Source organism: Platichthys flesus, chromosome 21, assembly GCF_949316205.1.
Source record: "Platichthys flesus chromosome 21, fPlaFle2.1, whole genome shotgun sequence".
In the NCBI taxonomy this organism is placed as follows: domain Eukaryota; kingdom Metazoa; phylum Chordata; class Actinopteri; order Pleuronectiformes; family Pleuronectidae; genus Platichthys; species Platichthys flesus.
In genome coordinates this window covers 2,942,273-2,962,254 of record NC_084965.1, presented here as the reverse complement: position 1 = coordinate 2,962,254, position 19,982 = coordinate 2,942,273, and the positions used below count along the sequence as shown (strand labels likewise).

The 19,982-nt window shown below is 45.2% G+C and overlaps 1 protein-coding gene across 2 annotated transcripts in view; it reads left to right on the top strand.

Annotated features, from left to right (window-relative positions):
• The window catches only part of dpp6a (dipeptidyl-peptidase 6a), a 105,928-nt gene that overhangs the window by 29,347 nt on the left and 56,599 nt on the right, over positions 1-19,982 (top strand). The window contains exon 1 of one of the 2 annotated variants that reach the window (XM_062379093.1): positions 7,110-7,310. The exons of the other annotated variant lie outside the window; for it this stretch is intronic. Coding sequence (XP_062235077.1) covers positions 7,254-7,310 — 57 coding nt within the window. The 5' untranslated portion in view covers positions 7,110-7,253. Of the gene's footprint in view, positions 1-7,109; positions 7,311-19,982 lie in introns of those variants that run through there. 2 annotated transcript variants of the gene reach the window in all.

Sequence of the window (19,982 nt, the reverse complement as noted above, 5' to 3'; positions counted from 1 at the left end):
TTTTCTTTTTGCTCATTTTTTTCCACTTAATCATCTTGTGACCTCTTGAATTAGTGCGTTTCTTGATAAAGTGCATCTCAGGTCCTCCAGGTTGTTTTTGCAGAATTTTCAACAAAAGTGTTAAAACTTTAATATTTGAAATCAAAAGAGAAAAAGAAAAGTCACTATTCTGCCATCAAAACTATTTATTTATTTATTTCCCATTGTAAATTTAATAACCTGGATGGAACAGAACCGAGAGAAAGTTTTCTTTTATTTTGCGAGTCACATTATGGTTCCATTAATATCAGATTCAGAACAGCTCGTGCAGTCAAGACACTCGTGTTGCTCTTTCTTTTCTTTGTTCTTAGCTTTGCTTTCCTGTAGCTGCTCAATTACTGCGTCATCGGGGACAAGACGTTCCCTCTTGACATTAATTACAGACGTGTTCGGTCTCTGCTACATAAACACGCTCATAGGCTGCGCATAGGAAAACGTGGCTCGGAAAGAAGGAGATTTATTTAAGTCAAACTAAGATATGATTTTAAGAGACAACTTTAAAGGAGAGGTGACACTTCATATTTCTGTTAAATACAAATATTTTCCCCAGAATTAGTTTCTCTGTGTGTAACCGGCCGCTGCTGCTGTTTTTTAAATATTACACTTTTAGATGAGATGTTCACAAAGGTCTTGATTAATTATTCACAAGATCCAAATCTTTAAAAAATAACTCATTCAATTATCAATTATTTACAATCACTGGATCTTATTGTCTGATGATAATTTAAAAAGATCTTATATTCATATTCAGAATGTGAGCTTGTGTTTTCTTAGGTTATGAATAATGGTCAACTTCCAGTAACACTACACTCAGCTGGTTATCGTCTCTAAAATAAAGCTTGTTACATAAAATAAAACCCTGGTGACCTGATAGAAAGTTCAGCGAAAGCAAGGTATAGAAAGTTAAGTTACGTTTTATCACTTTATGATAATCACTTTAATGATGTTCGATGCCTGTTTCACAATCGTTTCCACTCGGCCTCGGTCCTCACCAGCTCCTGCTCACAGGGAGAAAGGTTCATCGAGCGGTTGTGTGTGTTTTTCTCTCTCTGGGTTCCATCGTCTCGGTGAAAGGAGTCCAGGACGTGGAGCTGGGTATTAAGAGTTGTGTCCGTTAAGTGCTGCTGGAAATCTATTTCAGCTCTGTGAGGCTGTCGATAGCGTCTGCATCAGAGCGGGGGGGACGTGTCCTCTTCGCCTGTTGCTGAAATGCGTTACAGCGTGCCCCGGCCTTTTAGCACTGCCCTTAAATGTGTTTGCTGGGCTATGGGGGTATTTGGAAGGGTGCTATTACTCCAGGAAGTGTTGGTCCTTGAAGGAGCGATACGCTGCTGAGTCAGCCTCTCTCTCGGAGATCAGGCGACACACTGCTGTGGCCACTTTGATTGCTTTGATATTTTTCTCCTCTGGGTTGGGACGTGTGTTCCCTTGTCTTTTAGAGAAAGCTCTCCACACACTCAGGGAGCGTTTTTATGAAAATGCAGAATACAAAGCACCGACTTGAAGCGACAATGTGCAACAACACATCGAGTGTGCGATGCAGGCGCTGCTGTCATGACAACAGAGCCTTTGAAAAGTGAGAGGACGTCCACGCGGCACCTGGAGAGGACACGTCCTTAGCATCTGGTGGCACCGGGAGGGAAACGGCAAGGTGGTGCGAGCACGAGCAGTAGAAGTGTTATTCTATTACAATAAAAACAGAGGAGTCACACTTGAGGCTGTTTACTTTGGTTGCATGTGTTTCACCGGGGGGGGGGGGGGGGGGGTGCCAAGAGGTACCAAGCAAGTGAACAGTTTTTTCAGGCTCGAAACGAGAGATGTCATTTCTGGAAGCCTCCGACCGGCTCCTGCTTCCACGTCCTTGAGGCTCGGCGTTACCCTCCAGCCGGGGGGGGGGGGGGGGGGGGGGGGGGGGGGGGGACGTGCTGCACTCTACCAGTATGCTAATAAGGCTGCAAAACTCATTCAGCCACCACCAGACGCGCTCATCATCTCGGGGATGGGAACGCGGGCACGGCTGTGGAATCTGGCTCTGTTGACATTTCACAGCCGAGTGGTGTGAAGGCTGATGAGTCACACCCGGCACAAAGTGCTGTGTGCCGGGGAGAGAGGAGCCGGCGTCCTGATGCAGCCCCCCCTCTCTCTGTCAGGATGATGGTCCCGACCTGTATTTATTTAAGGGCCCTCGCACAGAGGATTCTCCAGGAGAGGTAGCAGGCGGGAGAGATGGTGTAGAAACAATTACGTTTTCCTCCCGTATCTGGAAGCTGTGCCGGGGAAATAAGAGCGGAAAAGATTGAGGCAGCAGTCGCCTGACGCACCACCTGCTGGGGAACAGAGTCTCGGGGTGTGAATCTCAGACCTTTGGTCTTGGCTCAGTGTCAGCGCCGAGGTAATCACTTATCTCCCCTCGACCTCTCCCTTGAGGCCGTGTCACTCTTATTCTGTGAGCAAGCTTCTTCCATCATACACAAGATGAGATTTGTCCGATTCTGAATTTACGTTCCAGGGAGTAGCTCTGCAGCCCACATGGAAACGGACACCTCCGAGTATTCAATCAAAACGAGTCACTGGGTTTTGCAGCACTGAACAACTTTTGGCTTTGAAACATCCCATTACATTCGCTCCCCTGGCTATTCCATGCACTGGGGGCTCGGCGCATTGTGAGGTTTGATTTTGTGAATTAATGTAACACTGATAGATGGCTGTGGCCGTTTGCAATGACAGGATATGTTCTAGGAGAGTGGAGCTGGTTGTAACTCAGAAAATATGTTTTTTTATTTCTCCCAGATTCCATTTTCTTCACAAATGGCCGTGTTGGGACCTGTTTTGTGGATGGGGGGGTGTGTGTTATTAATGTGGGTGCAGACACCGAAAGCAAAACACAACAACACACTTTACTCTGTTTTAATAATCATATTTAACACACTGACGTTAGATGTTAATGGAGTTTTCTTTGTTCCTGCTCAGTTTCAAACTTCCACGCGTTTCGACAAGAGGCTTAATCAGAGCCGCACCAGATTTCCATGTAATGTGCTCGATCCCTCTCACACCCAGTGGTGTTCACAGGGATTTAACGCTTTACTTCTCCCAACGTCTCAATTAAAAAGGGGGTTCGGCACCGAGCACTTCAGGAAACAACTGTTTGCTTTACGTAAACTGAAAAAGCCTTGCGCCGACTTTGCTTTGGTTTTGTGCTTCTAAAATTAAATTGAGGGGAAGAAGCAGCAATTGAAGTCGATCTGTGCAACTCTGTGTTTTCAGACCAGCAGCTCGTCTTTTTCAACCTCCTCCTCTAAATGTGACCGATCAGCTCATTTTCTACGTTTCCACTCAGTTTGGTTTTTCACTCCTGCAAATGATCTCTGTCCTTTCAGGCCCTGTTTCTTAAAAGCATGCAGATATAATATTCCCTGCCTTAACGTGCTTGTTAATTGCAGATGCATCTTTAACATTTGCAATATTGTCATCTCCATAATCCTGTTATTACAAAAGCTGCACCCGATGCCAAACGAATGCCTCTGTGTGTAGTATTTTCACATCATGCCGCGTATTGATTATGTTGAAGTTCTAATTAGGCAGAAGCACTTCCAGTCCATCAGGCTGGCGGCGGCCGGCTCGGCTTTGGCACTGAAGTGACGAGGCAGGAGCGAGGGGGGGGGGCTCCATTCGTTCAGGCAGGTTGGCACTGTCACTCACTTAATTCCCGACTTTCCAGGAATGTGTATTTAACCAGAGCCGCCCTCCGGTGCATCCATCACCGTCACCTCTCGTCCATCTGTCAGCATCCGAGGCATGGAGTCTGTACACGGCCACAATAAGGTGGTGATGTTGTGTTCTCTGCTGCCGCAGTGCGACCACATAGCATCCGTCATCAGCCAATAGGGCTTTGGGCCCAGAGTGCTTGTCATTAGTTCGGCGCTGATTGATTGGCTGTTGAGAAGTCGTTTGGGTTTCATACATCATCTCCTCGATGGTAAATACAGGCTGAGTTTGTCGAGGAGGGCGGTTAATGTGGTTCTGAGCCACGACCGGCTGGAGCTGCGAGCGCCGGGTGGGCTATCGTTCTTTAACACATTTCAAAAGCTGAGCAGATACGGGCCGTGGTGGCTTTATGTGCCGAGAAGCAAAATGCTATGATTTCTTCCGGGGGGGGAAAACTGCTTTTATTTGAAGAACCAGAGAAAAGTCAGATTCTTCAAAAAATATAATCCACAAATGGACTATAAAGCAATTCAGACCTGTTTGTTGTGCCAGTGCAATACAAGATCCTTTTCAATGGGTTTTTTAACAGCTGTAACACAATGACTAGAAGAACTCTGGTCTCTCTACAGTCGCTCTCTCTCTCTCTGGGTCGTTTGAGCCGGACAGATTGCTAAGAGGTTGTTAACAAACATTTACAGTCTGAAGTCTTTTATTTTGGTGATTCGCTTTGTCTTCCTCAAGCTGCACCTTAAGGTTGACATCTTTCTTTTTTAATGAAACGTCCTGACAGCTATTGGATTGGATGTAATGCCGGGATTACCCCTGAGCCTAAATACAGCCGACCAGTGTCACTAGCATAGCTGTAGATTCTAAGTCGTGTTGACTCAGCAGGCGTGGGAGGTGCAGGGACTGGTCCCAGTACGCTCTCACTTTAGTAGAAAGTAGAAAAGGTCGAGAAGCTCCGTAAACCGACACAGGAGAGAAAGCTGTTTCTCCGAGGACTGCTGCAGAGAAATTGACAAAGAGTCAGAGAAGAGGTTGAGTCTGAGCAAATTGCAAAACAGCTCTTTGACACAAAACAACTCACTAGTACCTCGTCCAAGGATTTCAGATTTTTCCCTCGGGGGCTGTTTTCTGTTCGGTCACATGAAGCAACAATGCAGGCGTCCAATCGGGACTCCAGGTTGTAATTGACTTCCCACAGCTGCCACCTGCTTTTAATTAGCAGAGGCAGCACATTCAGTTAGGAACCTGCAAAGCAAAGAGTCCAACTGGAGACCCAGGTATTAATTAACATTAAGTACGACTCCGAGCGAATCCCGACGAGTCGTTCCCTTCCTGTGTTTCACAGAGAATGCATAACGAGGGCGGCTTAATTGAACGAGGCCTTGAAGAGACGTTTGGTTCCCATCGTGAAATTCAGATAACGTGTGAGGTTTTCTTGCCGAGCGGCTGCAGACGTGCCAATTAGATTTCAGTCTCCAGGGACGAGTTGTTCAAGTTGTTTTATTTGGAAATATGAATCACCATTCACCAGTGCTCTGAGTGGGAATATTTATAACAGTTCAGGCTCCTATTTAAAGAGCAACAGCTGGATTAAGCATGGGGTCATTGTAAAGTGTTTTTAGGTGAAGAGATAGAGAAGAGCAGAAGAAACTATGGGAGGGGGGGGGATGCTCGTAAAGTTCATACTCCCTTTTCACCATGAGATCCAAACTTTCAGACAAACAAACACAGAGCAATGGAAACATAACCTCCTCAGCAGAGGTAACAATAAGACCATTTATTTTCCATTTCACCTGATTCGTCTCTAGAAAGTCAGACCTCTCGATCGACCTTTATTCTTGTAGCGAACACAACTCATCAGAGACGCTCACCGTGATACAGATGTGCAATCGAGCGCTAAGATGGAGACTCTGAGTCCGTGCTTCACAAACCTTAACTACCTGCGAGAGGAACTGTACTGAGACACTCGTCTGTTCTGTCCTGTGCTTCATCACTTCATCACTTCATCGTAATGTCCCCCTCACTGTCGTAATGTTTACGATGCATCGGAGGCTGTTGGACGACCCGGAACAACCTCCAGCTTTCTCTCAGCATGATGGGACTGATGTGTCTCTTATGGTCGTGACACTTCAATAAACAGATTGTGATAAATAACAGTTAGAAATTAATATATTGTTTTTGTTTGGTACTGACATCTGTTCAGGGGGATTGTTTAATCGTGTTCACATCTTCTCTTTTATACTTAACAATAATAAGAAGCTTAACATGTAAGTTCAACTTCATACCAAGTGCAGAATGTAAATAAAGGTGTGTGTACAGCTGTTGTACAGATGTTGTACAGATGTTGAATTATTTGACCAATCTTGAAGTTTAATTACATTTTGTTCCTGAGATCCGGCTCCTACTGGGATCAGAATAATCCAGATCTTTTTGGAGTTGAGTCAAGTTGTCAGAGAAAAAGTTGATTTAAACTGATTGAAACTGAATTCAGATCCGATTACCTCTGAAAAACTAAATCTCATATTGACTGAACTTTATTAAAAGCTCCACTTTATTGCAAACGACTCCGTCCCCTGCACGGATCACAACTTTACACAGCCACTCAAGCCTTAAACCTAATTTCCAACATTGTCGTTATTGACTCTCGGTGTTATTACAGCTGCTGCTCCTGTGTGAGGACAATTTGAAATCCTGTTACTGTACAACAGGCCACTTAGTGTTTCAGCATCAATGCATTGCTGCAGCAGAGCTCTGGACTTTCCTTTCTCATTATAACAGCAGGAAAGTTATGTCCTCCAGAGACTTACTTTCATATTCTGCAGGAACACATGGGAGAAGATTTAAACCTTTGCTGCTTTACTTTGCCAGCTGCTGAGAAGGGAAGTGGTTTTATGTTGTAATTAATGAGAATAATTGATACTGCAGTGTTTGAATGTCCTTCTGGTCGCACATTAACTTATATTCCTCATGACTGACACATTCAAAATGCAGATCTTAACGTGCTTGTTTTGTTGTAATCCTGCAACATACAGGCTCCTTCTTTCTGTGTGTGTGCCTGTGTGCGTATGTGTGTTTGTGTGTGTGTGTGGAATATTGAATGTGGCTCGCGACAAACGTGTAAAGAAGAGATGTGCGTCTCTCTCTCTCTCTCTCTCTCTCTCTCTCTCTCTCTCTCTCTCTCTCTCTCTCTCTCTCTCTCGCTCTCCTCCCTCTCTCTTAGCTGTCTCCTCCTCTTTCGCTTGCACTGAGGATCTTGTTATTTCTCACCTTGGTCGCTGCACACGCAGCCGTGAATACATCGTCCACCTCAGTTTTTTTTTTGTGTGTGTTCCTGTTACCGGCTCCGTGCCTCCTCCTCCTCCACCTCCTCCACCTCCTCCTCTCCTCCTCCTCTGCCGCTGCGCCGGTGCATCCTCCAGCGTTTGCACATCTGTTTTCCTCCTCTTCTTCCTCCTCTTCCTCTTGCCGGGGAAGCAGCAGCTTCTCCCCAGCCTCAGGGAATCATGACCACGGCGAAGGAAGGCAACGCACCGTCGAAAACGGTCCAGCAGCAGGAACAGGTACCGATGAGCGTCACGCGCACTCGTGCCCTCGCTTCTTAATACCGACATGAACCTGTGCCGCCCCGCTGTGATTGGCCAACACGGAGTTTTATCATCGCGTGCATGGGTGGTAAAAATGAAAAAGCATTAATTAGACGTTTGCACCCGGGGGTCATAGGGACTTCCTCACTACTGTGGTGGTGGTGATGGTGTGAGGGTGATGCAGCCCTGTGCTCGGTTGTCATCATCATCATCTTCATCATTATTCTTATTCGTATTATTCAGTCCAGGGACTTTAGGCACAGACGACGCGCAGCTCGTGTTTTCCACTGCGCGTCACCTTGCAGCCGCAGGACACGCGGATCAGCCCATTGAGCCCAACTGGAGCTGGAATGAGAGCGTGCGTGTGAACGGGGCCTGTGCAAGTGCGAATGATGCTGCGTGTCAACTGTTTGATTCCCCGTTGAATAGCACCGTGTCACGCCGCTGACCCCCCCACCCTCCCCCCCTCCCTCCGGAGCCCCGGTGTGAACAGCCCTGTTGCGTCGTTGCGCGGTGCAGCCGTGTTGTTCTCCTGTTGCCTCCGTCACCTGATGATGGAGCATCCACAGAGGAGCACACTCACCTGAATAACACAGGGAACAATGGCTGTTTGTTTGTGGACTATCAATATTTCATGTTTTGAGGGTGACTGTGTGGGTGGGGGGGAAGAGAGCCCATTTTCCATTGTGCTTTGTGTATGTCAGGGGTTGACAAATCACACACAGCCTGCAACAGTAACTGTGAACAATAATGCTCTACACAGGTTCCTGCAGGCGATGGAAGCATTTAAAAGTTTGTGGATTAAGAGGAATAAATACAACTTGAAACAAGTTTGCACTATTGTTAATGAACGAGAACCAATCCCCCCCCCAGTGTAGAATATAATGACAAAACTAATATTATTTTTCAGACCCTGAATTTAACCAGACAAGTCGTTTACAGTTTTTATTTAGTAAAGCTCCTTATATTCAACAACCACTGCTCTCCAAGTGGTTCACCTCAAACCTGAACTCTACAGCATCTGTCTGTGCCCTGGCTCCGTGTCTGTGCTGCACGTGTCTGTGCTGCACGTGTCTCCAGGTGACAGAGAAGGTGAGAGGGTGTCTTGGCATCATTCTGCCAAACACACAATAATTCATCCTGCTGTGGTTTTAGCTGTGAGCTGCCAGTCACAGCCTCAGAAGCAGGCGAAGGTCTGCTGGCTGCGCCCTGCATGTATTCTGCACATGCAGCACAGACCATAAGCAGGCGTGAACCTTAACAGAAGCAACTGACCGACTCTGAAGTGACAATATTGTGGTGAAGTGATAAATCAAAGAAAGATTTATTGTTAGCAAACTTCATAATGTGGATTTATCGAGCAGTATAACGACAAAAAAATGCTGCGTTCCAGATTTCAAATGTAAGAATCTTCTCATTGTTGTCTAGTGCTTATGATTATAAATGAAGGTCTTTGGGTTTCAGAATGATAATTGGACAAAACTAAATGAATGCGGTCAGAAAACAGAGAGGAATGTTTTTCAATAGACTTTAAATGCTATTTTTGTAAGAATAACAATATTAAACCAAACTAACAAATAAAACAACCTTGATTAAATCCACTAATCAAATAATCGACTTATCCTTTCTAATCCTTTTCCTACAGCGCTAATCTTTCACAATTTTGGCTCTTGCTTATTAGCTGTTACCTATATGGTACTGGCTGCTTTAGGTGTTCGTAATCTGTATTAAATCACTTGATTTTGTTAATTTATAGCAGCAATTGTCCTTCACACCTGCAGAAACTAATCCTTGTGCTAATCACTGACACAATTAGAAATGTGTTGATGCTGAAACTCCTGTAAATAGCAAATGGAGGCTGTCAGCGGATTGTCGTGAGGCGTGACGCTCCAGCAAACTGAGAAATTGCCTCAAGCGTATTAGGTTGTAAAATCTGCAATGTTACATATAGGCATGCATGCCTGCACAGCAGCACACACACACACACACACACACACACACATCTGGTGTTTGCCTACACACACACACACACAAACAAACACAGCGGCTGTGATTACACCAGGACCTGCTGTGGCCTCCTGATTGATGGCCTGCGAACACGTCTCGTGGTCCGGGGACAGAGGACAGAGATAGAGGGCAGCTCACTGGAGATAGCAACAGCTCTCCAGTAATCAGCTAGTCACAGTCCACAGAGAGGATCCCACCAATGACCCTCATTACTGCAACAGGGTGGAGGTGCCTGGTGGAGGGAAAGGTTAAATTGGGGTTTTAGGGGCAGTAATGCATTTACACAGGAGAGACACGTTTGACTAATGTGGAGCTAAAGTATTGCTTTTTGTAGTCGAAGAGGAGTCAAGTTTGGTTAATTACAAAAGACAGTGCTGCAGGAGTAATATCACCGGGAACACGATAGTTAAACAAATTAAATTCTGCGCCTGGATTCTTCACACAAAAAATATGATAAATTAAAACTTGAACAGCAGCAATAGAGTCCAGACTCTGCCGCAGGTCTTTTTTTAAACGTGCTTTTTGGCAACTTCATCATCAGCTGGCTGTTAGACGCAGTTGAGTCGTTATCACATTACATGAGAAATTAGGGTTTTTCAAAGTTCAGCTCAGAAGTGTGTTACTCCTCTCAGCCAGTTGGAGTCCAGTGCAGCTTTAAAAGCAGGATCCAAGGGGGGGGGGGGGGGGGGGACTTCAGCCGAGACGCCTCCATCCTCAGCCTTTTACTACTCCTTCTCTTTCTATGAAAAACTTGGGAAGCCGGTGTTGGGGATTGGGAGGGGCTATACAGCAAAGGTCTGCTCCGGTAAATTAGAATTTGCAGCATTTTGAGTTAAAGGGTTGATTTAAATCCAACATGTCAGCAGGCAGCTTGAGAAACAGCCGAGTGGAGCAGCCTGTGGGCGCTGCCGAGGAGAACAGACACCAGGAGCCAAAGAAGGAAGTGACTAATTGGCAAACTATCGCGTTGGGTGTTACACATTTGTTCAGCCTCTATTTATTTCTATACTTGTCATGATATCCACTCGGTAATGTGAGTGTTTTTAATGTCGTATCAATTTTGAGTAACATTTCCCAGGACGTCTTCTTGTCAAATATTGATTAAAAGTTGTTTATTTGAATCGGGGCCCGTCTGCAGGGAGCTGATAAACTCGAGCGTAAAACACATGAAAGACAAAACCAAAAATATCCACGTCAGGAAAAAAGTTCTCGGAGAATAGCTGCTTTAAGACGATGATGGGTAATTCATGATACTTTCAACTGAACATTTTCTCTGGCAGATCTTTCTCTATTCAGATTTTTTTAATTTTTTTTGCTCACGTACAGAAAACAAAGGGCGGTTTTAATTAGCCATGTTTGGTTGGATCCACCTCGCTGTGGAGGGGCTGCTGCCTCAGTGGCCCTCTGATGAATAGCTCCAGTGATAAGTGCTTAAACAGATGTTCATTAACTTAGCAGGTTGCACACAGACCACCGAGGAATCATCCGCACGGCACCTGCTTTGGCTTTTGTGTTCCTGCATGAACTTATCTGTGCCAGGCAGCAGTGTAGTAGAAATGGTGTGGAGCTCAGTTTTCAACCAGCGCTTTGATCTGTGAACGTTAACAAAGAGCGTCAGCCAATGAGTCATGGGCTGTGACTCTGTTGGCTCCTATAGAATCTATATGTCAGGAGTGAATTCACTTTCAAGATATACAGTCGTTTCTCTTTGTAACCAGCAATGGAAATATACTGCTCTCATCACGAGTGCTAGTTGTTTTATTTATTGTTTGCGTAATCCTTATGGAATTCAGACAGCTAGCACCAGTAGCTTAGCATCCAGCCCAAGTTTTTAACTCAACTCTAGGCAAAATACTAAAAATGGAATATGCTATGCTATGTTTTTACATTCTGATATATACTTCTTTATGGTCTGTTCTCAGTTTGTCGTCTAACGATCAGTATATTTCCGTGCAGCGACACATCGATTGAATTTCAAACATCATAATTGCGCCTCGTAGATGAGTCATAGAGATTATTTTGTTGCTCGCTCACAGACGTCCCCTCTGTCATTAATCAGTGGATATCACATCGTGGGTCATGAACCGCCATCACAGACGCTGAAGCTATTTCTGCTTCTTTCCCTTCCCTTCCCACTGTAGCCTCTTCCTAATGAAAGAAATGAACAGCGTGGTTTGAAAAATGGTTCAGGGAAAAAAGCAAAGAGTGATGAGATGATTCACTTTTTGGAATGCAAATAGATAATAGGGCAATTCTTCCTGTTTGCCGAGTGCCCTTGACTGATAAGAGGGAATGAAGGATGGATTCAGAGGAGCATTGGATGCCTCGAATGTTTGTGCCATAGTTCATCTTAAGGGCAATTATGAACAATTGAGTCGTGGTGTTGGGGTCTGAAGTGGAGATTAGAAGCCTGATTGCCACGCGGCGATTCATCAGGATTGTTGCCATGATTTAAATGTTCTTTGCTGACATGGTTTATTACGCAGGAGAGCGACGGCGCCTTTAATACAGCAATAAATATTCAGTGTTTGGAGCAACGGTCAAACTCAAATGTCATGACAATCCTCCGTGTCGCTAATAGACGGTAGACCTCAGGTGTGTGTGTGTCTGTGTAAACACCCCAGGAGTTTCTACACCGTGTGTAAATTACTCATTTAGGAAAAGGTCAACATTTTAGCTGTCAGGTGTTTAAGAAGAAGTTTTTCTTCCTGCGTTGTTTTTTAATTGTGTCTCTAAGCGATGGAAGTCAGCGCAGACCGGGTTCATTTAACACTTCTCTTCTTTTTCTTCTCTTTTTAGACAAATTGTGTTGTGTCATGAGAAGTCAAGTGTGTGTAGAATAATTTATTTCTAAAGAGGTTTCAGAGTCAGATATTTCCAGTTTGTGTGGTTGCAGGTCCTGGTCAGATTAATCATGCTTCATGCTGTCAGGGTGTATATCAGCTGATGTGTGTCCTTGTGTGTCGTTCCGTGTGTAGGCTCATATATCTTTGTATTCTCGTCAACGTTTGCGTGTTTATCCGCGCCCGCCTCAGCCCGTTGGAGCTGTGTCTCCTGCTCTTATCAGCCCGCTGTAATGAGGGGCCCCGGAGCCGTGGAGCAGGAAGACGATCAGGAGCCGCCATGTTCCACCGAGCCTCTAATTGAAACGTTGAGAGTTGCCAGGTTCACCGTCGGCCCCCTCGGGTCCCGCTGTCGCTCGGCGCCACCTCCGCATCGGTGACAAACATTCAGAAGAGCGAGTGCTAGTCGTGAACGATAAGCAGGTAATGGCCTGTAGGCCCGGATACGAATTAGGAGAAGCTGGTGCTGCAGCTTCATTGGACATGCTGCCAGGGGTTGTTTGTGCCAGAGACGGGGGGGGGGGGGGGGGGTGACAGATACAAAAACTCTGCAGTGAGAATGTCATCAGCTTAGTCTTATTTAACCTCTGGTTTCAGACTCTCTCCTACAAGCTTCTCTTTAAAAATTGGTGAAAATGCACGGATGGGATTCCACCGCGCTTCCTGCCGGGGCCTGATGGTCCTGATGAGACCTCACATAGTGACACTTAGTCGCCTGCAGGAGGTTAAAGGCTGCTGGCCTGGAAGGAAGACCCCCCCCCCCCCCCCCCCGCTGTTTATATCCCCTCAAACCTTTAGTGTTATTGTTATGGCTGCAATGAGTCTCGGCACAGAATACTGATGGTGCTACAAATTGACCAGCTCGAGGATTTGAATATGACAGCTCGTCACATTATGGTGATGGGGCCGTGAAAGCAGGCAGCCCACTGCAATATCAACTTTCCCTACTTGAAACGCTCGCGTTCCTGTCGTCCGTCTGTCAGTCGTGTTGTCAGTCGTGTTGTCAGTGCCGGCCTGGTTTGCCTAGCAGCTGGCTCGCTTCCCACTCCTGCTTCCTCCAGCTATAAAAAACAAGTCTGGGTGGAAGGAAATTGGTCCGAGGCGACAGTTTCAACCCGCTGCTGATTTTCCACGCTCAAAATATTGGCAGCCATTACATGTGTCCTCAGTGGTGTTTAGCGCCCACGCCTGAAATACTGACTTTCATCATGACATTTGCTGGGTGTACTCCAAATGCCCAGTGGCTGCCTGGTTTCTCTGCTTAGTGTGTTGCTTTGTATGAAGACAACACAAGCACACATACACACACACACACAGATTAAAACAGACAAAGTGAGACGGGGGGGGGGAAATAACATTGGTCATTAATCGTGCCGCCATTTCATTTATGTTTTTCCATCGTTAACCACCCGCTGAAATTGAATCAAATGCTCTGTGAGCGTGTATTTTTTATTCTGCCAAATGAGCGCAGCCCTGAAATCAGAGAGTTCCAGTGAGCGAGCGTCAGACTTTGTTCAAACCTCACCTCACCATCACCACAGGAAGCTCCATCAGGGCTTTGAATGTAGATACTGCTCTGCTGATATTTAAATGTAGGCTCACTGGCACTTTGCAGGATTTGGGCCTGAAGCTGGGATTCATATCCTGAGGTGACGTGAACTGTGTTGTTCCAGAAAGTTTGGACCTCTGAGCAGGTGGTGGTGTTGCTGGTGGTTCCAGGAGCTTCACACATCAGTGCGTTTACAAGCAGTGATGACACGGCCGGTGAGCACCACTCCATCGGGACAGACTGGACTCTGCCGTGTGGTGGACAGCAAGGAAATATCTGTCTTCAGACTTGGAGAGTTGAGTAGAAGGTCAAGCTCCCGTCGATTGAGGGAAACAGGCGATCAGAACAGAAACAGAACGCTCCACTAATAACCTGAGATTGGTTCGGACTTGTTCACAGTCTGGGAACCGCTTGTTGTTCGGAACTTATCTGGACTTTGTACATTAACAGTTGTGTTTACTTCATATCAGACGTTTGGGTTCATTTAACGACGTAGAATTCATCTCAGAACAAAAAAAGCTTCCTGAAGATTGTGCTGTACAAGAATCGAAATAAATAAAAGGATAAAAAGGGAATAGATACAATTTCAGGAGAATTAATATGTGCGTCTTTAATTGAATATGTCTATGGAAGGGGAAGACTTAATTGGCAAAGGCACAATTACCCTTAGGAAGAGAAGTGATATCTTGATAAGAGCTATATCTTTGGCATAGCTCTCAAAGACTGGTGACAGCTCCTGGCAAGTGACAGAAATCAGTTTAACGCTGAACTTCCAGTGTCTCTGCTTTATCGGCAAGTAAACATCATTTATATATTGAGCAGAAGCCAAAGTTTACATTTGTCCCCTTCCAGTAATTCCCTGACACAACGCGTCGTTCATTTGCATCATGCAACCAAGTGGAAGTTTGAAAGTGGCAGTTACACAGCGTGATCAAATCCATCGAGTCCACACAGTCCCTGGGTTTTCACTCTGGAGTTTATTATCTCGTTCCCGTGATCCTCAGGGTGACGTCAACTGCCCCTAAATGATATGTTCCAGTCCTGCTTATATCAGGGAAGTACAGGTTATCCTCCATGAAGCCATTTGCTGTCTTTTCAGAGAAGAATTTGAAGAAGAAGAAAAAAAACTGCACTCCTGGGTGTAATCTCAAGGTGTTAGGAAGCTATTCAGTAAGTTTTTATCACATTTCATTTTATTATCACTTGTCACTGACCCTCGTGTTGCTTCCGGTGATAATACATCAACAAATTGTGTTTTCAGACCTTTGGGCAAATAGTTTCTTCATCACTTTAATACAAATTTACATCCATTTGAAAAATAACCTTAACAAGTTTTAAACAAAGTATTAATAAAGGCCACAAGGGAACATTTTCCAAAAACAGAACTAATCAAAATATAGACAAAAAATGAACTGTGTTCATAAATTAAAACTTTAATTAGACATTTGTTGATTCCCTTAACTCCTCTGCGACTTCAGTAATTATTAATTGAATAGATTGGACTCTTTCTATTATGTTTCTCTAATTCTGTATTAATCACTGTCTGGGATTTGGAGGAAAATATTGTCTCTCGTACAGTTTTATAGAATAACTTTAGCTTAATATCATGTTTGTGTTGAAAAAGCTTGAGGCTACGTTTGAGTAATTTAAAGGGAAGTATAACCCAGTAAAATCAGGTCAGTGGTTTAATGCTGCAGTGAAGTTGACTCCAGTGTTTCAGTGCACGTTATAAAACACAGCACACTGCTGACCAACATCTGGAATGACTTGGGGTGAAAACCGGCAAATAAACGCTTCATCAGTTTTGGTGTTAAATCGCAATTTCAGTTTGTACCAACATCAGGTTACAAATAAGTTGAACTCAGCTCAATTTCAAGTTTTTATTTGAGTCAATTAAAGGCTAAATTAAGTTTATAAAGTCTGTAGAGTAATCTGTTAAATCCCAGTTGGGTTTTCAGTCCACTTTATTTGAAATAGCGATCGATAGATAGTTTGTTTGTCCCGAGGGAAATTTCTGTATTTCATCGTGATCAGTGAACTGAAACAACACAATTTGCGGTAGTGTGGGATTATTATTAATTTTTTTTTATGTTGTGACGGTAACATAGCAACATGTGTTTGTGTTGGGATGGTGGGGGGGGGGGGGGGCACACACTCTAGCGAGAGCAAACATTTTGGCTTTAATTAATAAACCACATCTTAGAGCTTCGCTGATGTGTTTTTTTTTTTGCCAACTGGGAACAAAGAACATGTTGAAAATCAATTTCATCACACGGAGAAGGTTCCTGCTCAGCGGCAGCAGAATGCATTAGAGAGCATTAGTGCATTAAGACCATTGAACTGGAGCCCCCCCCCCCCCCCCCCCCCCCCCCGTGTGTTCAAACTGATGCACAAACAGGCCGTGTCAACGTTTTTCAATGAGGCTTAATAACATGTATGTTTAATTCAGGTGTCCTCCAGTGCCACAACATGTTTCTATGTATTTTTGTATATGTTACAATACATGTTTTAAGTGAGAGCAGAGATGCGTAGTCAGAGCTAGCGCATAAAGATGCTTCTGGATCTAAACAAGATGGAGGGATGGCAGCGAGCATGAGTCATAAGTGGGAACATGGAGCGCGGTGCTTTACCGACACAAACACAAACAGGTGACGTGTGGACCCGCAACGACAAACACTTCCTCAGGGCCATAATTTAAATTTGAACAGGACGTTCGAGTGCCAGCACTTTCATCTCTGGGTTTTTGTAAAGCAGTGTGTTCACCTTCTGTCTCCGTGCTGTAAGGAGCAGAGATGAGTGGGGGGGATTAGACAGGTGCCATATCGCTGCTCACCACACCTGCACTCAGGGCCAATACGAGGAACTGAAAGGATGATGGGCGGTTTGAAGGTTCTGGAGAACTTAACTCTGAAACTCTACCCTGAGATTCTCACAGTGACTAACATGGGTTTCAAATGAGAAAGGAAAAGTGGTCTCCCATGTTTTAACATCCAACCGTCCATCCATACTTTTTCAACCAATAATATAAATAGAGAGTAGAACCAGTATTTCTTTATCTCTATTTTGATAACTGACTTCCCATTGGCTCGTAGCTCTCCTTCTCTCTCTCTCTCTCTCTCTCTCTGTCTCTCTCTCTCTCTCTCCCTCCCTCCCTCCTTCCCTCTCTCACTCGAGGTGGCAGTGAGCTGCAGCCACAAACACTCACGGAGCTGAACCGCAGCCTGAGAAAGTTTCCTCTGTAAACCTTTCTCCCTCTCTGTCGACTGTGTGCAGATCACACTGGGGATGAACCCACAGAGAACCAGTGCTGCATGCTAATGGGGGGCTTCACTTATTTCCGTTGAGGTGGAGAAAACGACGGAAGCACAAATAAACCCCTCGTATTTTCCGAGGTTGTTGAGAAACACACATTTCACTGCAGCTCGAGGAAACACAGCAGAAAATACATTTGATTGATTTCTGAGTTAATTTGGTGAAGCAATGCAGGAGCCTCCACAAGTCAAACGTCATCAAGCTTCCCATTAACCCCTACATGCACCAAGTCCACCTATTGTTCTGATTTGATATTATTTCAGAGAGCGAGACTCTCTCCGTCCAAACCACACATCAGAACAGGGTCAGTGCTTTACTGCCCGGGGATCCTGATTGGACAATAATCGCGTCTGAGATACCCAGCAGGTGCCTGAATAAACCCTCTAATAGAGCAATTATTCTCAAACAAAAGGTCACCTCAGGCGTGACAACAGGCCCGGAAATCAATAAAGCTCCCAATTACCACCGGAGCACCGGGCCTGGACTCGGTCTCCGGCCGCCAGCAATCCAGAGGAAGATCAGATTTCCAGGCAACCTCATTCCATGAGTACGTCTTTGAGATTGAGTTACCAAGTCTTTTCTTTGTCCGCTTTATTAATGCATAAATGATTCGGGGGCCATTCTCAAGTGGTCCCCCTGATAACAGACCCTCCTCTCGTGAAACATCCCACTTCCTCTTCCTCAGCAGGAATATTAAAGCCTCTCTCAGTAGCCAACGGTTCTGATAAGAGTTGTTTCCCGTGTCAGCAAAGAATCCTCGAGTTAAAAGTTGAAATCGATGTTGAGCGTGGACGACTGGCTCTTGGCTGGTGGCACTTGAAAACATTATTTGCATGTGTTTGAGAAACAGGAGAACTCACAGGCAACATGATTTCATTTCCCCCTCAGGGACTTTGTTTGCTGTCATTTCCAGGGACACGATGACACGTCCCGAGAGTGGACGAGCTGCATCCCCTCAGCTGCCATAATGTACTCCCCCCCCCTCACCCCCCCTCACCCCTGCTGCAGAGACAACATTGATTTTGAGAGAATGGTTTGTGGGCCGGCTGGTTGAACAAGCTATTAGAGAGCAGTACAAACCTTTTCTCTCAAGGTCATCGCCAAACTAAATTTGTTCTGGACTAAATCAGAAGTGCTGCCCTCGCTCCGAGGGACGAGCGAGAGAGAGAGAAACCAGCACATCTGCAGGCAGAAGGTTTTCTCTCCTCATCTTGATGTCGTACAACACGGGGGGGGGCGAACACAGGTTGTATACAGAAAAATATATATATACTTTCTCAGATACACCCAACCCAAGGTGAACATGTTTTTCATAATTCTGCTCTGCTCCTGTCATGGTGGTCAGTAAACAGGGATGAAGGGATTCGATAGTTATCGACTCGCTCTCTGCAGAAGTGACCTAACTCTTCTACTCAGGAGTTTGTGGGAGGCTTGTGAACTTGTGTGCATGAAGGTCGACCAGTGCACTGTCGGTACGGGACGTAACACACACAGAAACACACACAGAGACACACACACACACAAACACACAGTCGTGACTCCAGAGATTTAAGTCAGTATACCAACAATTTGACTAAAAACAGAAAGTAACATTTTGTCTTTTGTGTATATCCGACTCTGACTTATTAACTAAAAGGTTAATTACACCTGAATGTCACAATCTGCCAATTTCAATATCAATTTATTTTGTTCGTTATTGAACCACAGAAACTTACTCAGACTATGAGGGTTTGAATCAATATGCAAACTCATATATGCTGCTGTTAATAAAGCTGCAGAGTTTTTGAATTACATATTTTGAGTGAATGTAAATACCACAGCGTTTCTCTTTCTACTTCTCGTGTTAGAACCTTTCATGGTGTGAGCTGAACTCCGCTTCAATCTCCACCTTCGGATTCGTATTTTTCTCGATGCAGCTGCAGAGGCCGATGCACAGATTTCTCCTCCCTGACGCTCTCACAGGAGACACACCATCGACCTTTCTTTTCACTGTAGCTTGACAGGAGAGCAAACTGCTCCCCGCTTGTCAGAGAGGAGAGCACTTTCTCTGGGCTATTTCCAGGTGAATGCAGAAAGGTAGAGGGGGAAGGGAGGGGGGGGGGGTTGGAAGGCAGTGAATGCATGTTTTTACTTATTGAAAAATCAATGGAGCTTCAGTTGTTTTTCCCACATTTCCTCGTGATATTACATTTTGAGAAAAATTTGTAATATCACTTCTATAAAATACTTTAGTTGTGGGAGCTTAATGGAACTTTAATTTGTGTTGTTTGTGTAACTCGATTCTCTTCAGATATAAATTGTAAAGAAAATTGAAAGTGATGCTGAACCTGAGACCCACATGAATGCGTGCGACGCAACCCCCCCCCCGTCCCATCCTTCTGCATTTGGTCCAGTCCACGGCCTCGCTGACATTTCTCCAGCTCCTGCGTCAGGGCTCATTAGCCGTGGCCCTGGAGCATGTTGGCAGGAGCTCGGCCTCTTCCTCCTCCTCCTCCTCCTCCTCCTCCTCCTCTGTCTCAAGTCGCACTGACCGCTTTGACGCACCTGAGGATCTGTTCAGGATCAGCGACCGGCTCATTGGACTTCTTCACCGGGGGCTGGTTGGCCGAGAATCATTCGTATTCCAATGCGTTCTCCTCGCCAGTAATTGTGAAACTGAAGTGCCCGGCTCAAATTGAAATGTCAAGTTTTGAATCTGGAGAGACGATGTGAAGAGAGGCTGTATCGATGGGGGGGGGGGGCTGAGGTTTTGAGAGCGTATGATAATTATGACTGCTTGTAATTATCATCGCTGGTGTGATGAGGATGCAACAAGCAAAGCCACAGGTCCTCTGACTGAACATCCATCTGCTTCATGTGTGTGTGTTCAATAGCAGAGTTACACAAAAACTAATTTCTTCTAGAGAGAGGACAGGATGGAGCACTAAGGTAGAGCTC